General features: G+C 40.4%; 1 protein-coding gene across 1 annotated transcript; it reads right to left on the bottom strand.

Annotated features, from left to right (window-relative positions):
* Positions 1-3,718: 3,718 nt before the first annotated feature.
* Positions 3,719-4,285, bottom strand: LOC131592443 (achaete-scute homolog 4-like). The gene has a single exon (XM_058863954.1). The coding sequence runs from the start codon at positions 4,283-4,285 to the stop codon at positions 3,719-3,721; it is 567 nt and encodes a 188-aa protein (XP_058719937.1).
* Positions 4,286-6,000: the final 1,715 nt, after the last annotated feature.

The raw sequence follows: 6,000 nt of genomic DNA, 5'->3' as shown, positions 1-6,000 counted from the left end.
TTTTGCTGCTCCCCATTTGCCTAGAACAAATTTATTTCTACCCTGTAGCCATCTCTCTGTTCTGAGGGTTACTAGTGAGAAGCACCTGCTGAAGACACTATTTGCTACATGCTTAGACTCTATTTTGGAGAGGTTTACTAAGCCCTTACTCAACTATTGTCCTTACCTCAGCTTACCTCAGCAAGGCTCTCCTGTTGGTACCACTTCAGTCTCTCTTCAGAATGTTTTGGATCTTGTTTTGCCTCCTGCCGAAGTATGCTGGAGACAAATGTTCCCAAAGATACTGTGTGTGTGTGTATGGGTGTGTGTGGACATTCCCTGCTCATTTATTCCAGTGAGATAAGTTGGCCCTGATTGCTTTACTGCCTGAACATGCCTTTTCTGTAGTGCCTTCTAGTTTTCTTTGGCCACATTATTGACACTGGGTAATACAACATGAAAGGATTGTGGATGGGCTTTTACAAACAAATCAGCTAAATAGCTATTAGAGGATTAAAAGCAATTCCATGGCCAGGATAACACATCTTTAAAATGCTGATAATATCAAGAAGCAAATGGATTTGTAATTTAATGGCAGCAGAGGGAAGACTTCAGATGTCTTTTTTCCAGATTTGATAGAAAGATTAAAGTGTCTGCTTTTATTGTGCAAAGGGCTGGATAAAGCTGTAGCATGGCTGCCTACAGAAAGCAGCATTCACCATTCTTGTAAACAGTAATTGTCCCATGTGGAGAGAATTCTTCTGGTCAACATTTTTATTAAAACTTTGGTCAACATTTTTATTAAAACTTTAGTTTTCATGGTCACAAGTTGGATCATTGTCTGCTTTAAAAGTCTGATAACGATACACTTTAGCAGCTTTGAAAAAACCCTTTGTCTAGACAGAAACACTTAATAAAGCTTTTGAAATGAAGCATTCACTTTAAACCTTTGCTGATACCTGGACAAAAATACCAATCCATATTTAGGAAATCTTGTTTTCTACTTGCTTGTGATAAAATTGTGCAGAAGGTTTGCATAATAACAGGAACTGTGAGAAATAAAAACATACAACTTTCCTCAAGAGAGGTGTTCAATCTGAGACAGATTTTCCCCACAGAAAGAATTTCCTTTTACTCCAGATATATTTTTTTTTTTTTAAATCAAAGTAAAATACATGTGGCATTCTGTTTTTTGCATCTTCAGCATTGAGGTTGGATTGGGAGGTATTTTAAGGACATCTCCAGAACTGTTAAAGATGTATAGTCTAAAAATAATAGCTAGACAGCTTAAAACAGTGATGGCCAAGCACAGGCCCAGGGTGGGATAATTTCCACTCCATTAGACGGGACACTGAGGAACATTCCACATGAGAGATGAAAAGGGGCAGAGTCAGCCCAGTCCCCTTCTCCAGCCAGCTGCTCATGGAGAAGGTGGCACAGTGCACCATCTCCCTGAGGTTTGGGAATCAAGGATTGAGGCTCCTGGATCTTTATCTGTCAGGGTCAGACCTCTGTGATAGCAATCTGACCTAAAAATTCATCTGTGGCCTTATCTGAAGTGTCCTGCCCAGGAAGTAATGGTCACTCTGGCAATTTTTATTTTTAATGGTTTGGTTTGACTCAGCTATTTCTTGTCATTATATTATGAAGATGTTTTTCATCTTCAGACTGCTTTCCAAAGAAATAGGTTTCACAGAATTTGCCTCTGGTACTCCGAAGGAGTGTATGTTTCTTATAGATAACATAGATTTAATCTCTATTTTGAGGGAGAAATGCAGTTCAGGCTTACAGAATTACCAGCAGCAATACCACAGTTCCAGAAATCTCAAAATTGAATCAAAGAGAGAGACAGGTTGAATCTCTTGCCTGAGAAACACAAAGGAAACAAGAAAAGCCGAGAAACAATGGAACCCAATCAGACATTTGGAACTCTACCTCGTTGTCCTCTTCCTTGATGGGTAAGAAATACAAACCCTGCACAGACAGAAATTAGTGCGTTGGCTCTGGATCTGAACTGTCCAGGTAACTAAACCTCAATTTTTGAGTCTGGGAAACAGCCTCTGCAAAAGTGACAGCCCTCAGAGAAACAAAATAATCATTAGAAAATGGAGCTGGCTCCTGTTTAAAGGGTAAAGAACACCTGTGACTGCCATGGACGCAGGAGCTAAAAGTTGAGAATAGTCTTCTAGAAAGCAACAGAGTCTTTTCATACAGAATTATTTTTATTAGATACCCAGAACAAAAACCTGCTCCTTATCTAAATTTTAAAATCTAGATAAAAAATTTAGTTTAATTGGTGGCAGTTCCTATTTACTCCCTTTCCATTTTCTCTATTTTTTCCTGAAAAATTATTACTCCTGCAACCAGAGCTGTCCTGTTTGTTATCAATTAAAAGTGAAAACGACACAGGCAGGATTAATCACATTTTTTATTTAAAGGAAATTTATGGACACATTTTGAAATATTTGATCAGAATTTGTTCTTACTTATACATGAATATTTGTTCAGTCAGCATGACATGAAGGAAAGACAAAAAGATGCAAAACAATTTGATCAACACAAGGCCAAAAAAGCAAAAGTTTGAAAGGTGTGTTGAAAGTTGATGGGTAAAGTTTACCTCATATTCAGAGTGGGATTTAAGCCTTGGAGAAAGGCAGATTTTAAAACAAATTGGAGAGAAATTCTCATTTTAAGTAGATGCAATCCAAATTAAAGGTATTCCATAGTTTTTGAAGTATTAATTTTAAAAGCTGTATCCTTTGAAAAAGTAATACAATATTCTAAACAAAAGGAGAAATACCTACATTTTCATGCAGTTGTAAACCGATATATTCAATGTTTCCCTTTTCATACACACCAGTGTCTAACCACTACAGGTTATATTTCTAAGCATATAATTTCTGACCTGCCAAAGACACAATCAAGACTGTTTTGTCCATGAACTCAGATTTCAGAAAAGTAGGGAAAAGGCTTTCATTTTTTCAGTATCTTGAGTGAAGCTTTGCTTTTGAAGATGCAGTTTCACAGAACTCTGTTTCCCTCTTCCTAGCATTGACTGGAATGAGTGTCCAGCTTTATCTTCCTGAAAATTATCCTTAGAATAATGACCGAATAGCCAGTGTCCAGTGTATGAGCTGTTTCTTCCACTTTAGAAGATGCTTCAAAAGAAATTGATTTCCAAATATAGCCTCGTTTTTATTTGAAAAATTGTTGTTTCATAAATAGAACTATTTCTGTGAGATTTCTGAAATATTTAGGGAAAGATATTTAATCTAAATCTTACCTTCCCCAGTCCAAGTATTTGCAGTGCAGTGTATCTCAGGTTAGCAGTCAGGAAAAACAGACAGTAAAATCCACTGGACAAAGCAGGAGAAAGGGGAGGGGAATTTCCTGAAATGGATTTATCTGGTTTTACTGTCTCGAGTGAAAGGCGAAAGAAAATAGAACAGAATAAAAGCTGAATGAAAAGTAGAATGCAAATGTTGCTCCAGTTTAACAGTCCAAAGGAAGCCTAGTAACACAGCTGAAGCAACCTGAGAGATATCTGTTTAAAAATCACATTTAAGTTTCATACAGCAAATATTTAAAGTCCTTTGACAGATGGAAAATACCTCTTTTTTTTTGCCTTCCCTATCTGTTTTTCCTTTTCCCGATATTAATTTTCATCTGTAGAAAATTCCCCAGGATTTAAAATTGTTTTTCAGCCAAACTGGAAGCCTTCTGTGTCCAGAGAGGAGACCTAGCTGCCTGTCTCCTCAAATTCACTGTAGGGGGATGACGCTGAAGAAGTTTTGGACTCTCCATCGCTGTTGCACTCCCGTGGAGAAGCTGGACCGGGAGTTCCTGGGCACTCCTTGCCACAGAGAGCTTCCTCACTGGCAGAGCCCAAGGGATGGCAGTCCAGCAAGCTCTGCAGGTGTTTGATGTAGCTTATTGCAGCTCTCAGGGTCTCCACTTTGCTGAGGCGCTTGTCAGCGAATTCCTTGGGCAGGTGCTCCCTCAGGCGCGTGTAGCCCTCGTTCACGCAGCGCACCCGCTGCCTCTCCCTCTCGTTCCTCTTGCGAATGAAGGCAGGCTCGAAGGAATAGTCATAGATGCCCATGTAGCCAGGAAATGGGATGTAGGGGATGCGACCTGTGTGCCCACTATAGGCTTGTTCCCAGTAAGACGGGTCCAGGGGGAAGGGAACCCCAAAGGGCTCTCTCAGGGGTAGCCCATGGGGGTGCATGGGGCTGTTAGCCAGGGACACGGCTCCTGGAAATGCAATCCTCTTCAATAGTTTATCATCGTCTTTAGTGCAGTCCATGCTTCTTTTTTTCCTCACCAGTGGAGTGTTAGCTCTGGAACTTGGCTTCCAATGTATTAATCCAACATTTGTATAGGTACCCTGCCCCGCTGCAGCTTCCTCCTGTGGTGTATAAAAACTCAGATCTCAAAGCAAGGCTAACAGCTCATGAGGTCCACACTGTGCCTGGAAAGCCTTGTTGTGTTTATAGGTGTAGGATGCCAGTTAATGTACAGACAGGTTTTGAGGACCATCGCTCCACAATTTAAACCTTCTTTTCCTGTGATCTTCATATTTCAAAAGATAATAAGAGGGTTCCTGTGTATTCCTTTTCTCTCCACTTGAAATTATGACCGTAATAGTTAATGCCAAACATAAATAATCTTCCAGGCTCTAAACACTTCTCATGTATTGTAATCCATGATATCATTTGATATAATTGTCTCCAAAAGATGGGTAATTTGCAAAGTTTACAGGGATCTTCAAAGTTTTGGCAGAACTCCTCACTTCCAGGAACCAAGGATCTTCTGTCATCTAAAAACTACCCAAAGGCTTTTCACAATGAAATCCAGAAGACAACTGCAAGCTTTGTTGTTTCGGCTGCTCTGGTCTAACTGAAACAGCTCACAAGCAATTTGCAAAACTTATAGGGCATATCTGTAGCTTTCTGGGGAAGCTGAGACATCTTCAAAGGAAAGAGTGCTCTCTTGTGGTTGCAAGTCTTGTCAGATCAAGAATGTACGACGTGCATGCGTAAGAGGAAAACTGCCTTCTTCGCCCTAAGAGAGGTTTTTTTCAAGAAGTGTGAGTTTCACAAATTGAACATGAGTGTTTTGGCATTTTCAAACAGTTTTCAACGTTTTGTGTGTTTCTGCTCATTGTAGGAATGTTCTGGTCATCCCTATGGGAACTTGCCTCAGACAAACAAACACAAAGGTGATGCCCTGATAGCCCCAGGTGAAGCTATTACCAGATGTTTACACGGATATTGGCTTACCTGATGGACCCTACACACTGCTTTAATGGGAGAGATGAAAGACCCTCTTGGCCATGCCTGGTCTGTGCTGTCCTCCAGTTTTACCTGCAGCTTGCCAAAGCAAAGAGGTGAACAAAAGACATAAACTTTATACTTTTGGCAGTATAAAGCCCTAATGTCCTTGTCTGTGCCTTTCTTCTGAAAGGCACAGATCTAAGCTAACCATACACCACCCTGCTGTGTTAGGATCTTCCTCTGCAGCAACTTGACTGTCTTTGACTTTTCCCATGTTGTTGTTCAAGAGCTTTGTAGTTACAGATTTTTGTTGAAAACACATACTCACAGTTAACTGAGTCTCCTTTTTTTGCCATCATCAGTTTGGGGAATCGAATGTTTGGTCTGGGAGAGCTGTGGGAAGGGACAGACATGAAAAGGTACAGGTGTGTAGGCTCTGTTAAAATTGTTCTTTTGCTCAAAGTGGAAGTTTCCATCCTGTTCAGTGTTTCGTACGAAACTGCCTCAGGAGTGTCAGTAACTGAAAAACAACATTCTCCACTCTGTGAAACACATCTGTGCCTCTGCTGAGCTAGAAACTAGCAGCAATGATGTGAGCAGCATGCACTTTTGAGTCAGCCTTTGTGTCTCTGCTGGCCTATTCTGCAGCTTCAAAAAAACAGTGGTAATCTTCAAATGTACAGCGAACGTACAGGCAGACCATTCCAGACAGAGATGAGTGAGGACAGTCCTGGACTCTGGCTTA

The sequence above is a fragment of the Poecile atricapillus genome, chromosome W (assembly GCF_030490865.1).
Source record: "Poecile atricapillus isolate bPoeAtr1 chromosome W, bPoeAtr1.hap1, whole genome shotgun sequence".
NCBI classification, from domain to species: Eukaryota; Metazoa; Chordata; class Aves; order Passeriformes; family Paridae; genus Poecile; species Poecile atricapillus.
The sequence above is the reverse complement of the archived record's forward strand: the minus strand, read 5'-3'. Positions and strand labels throughout refer to the sequence as shown.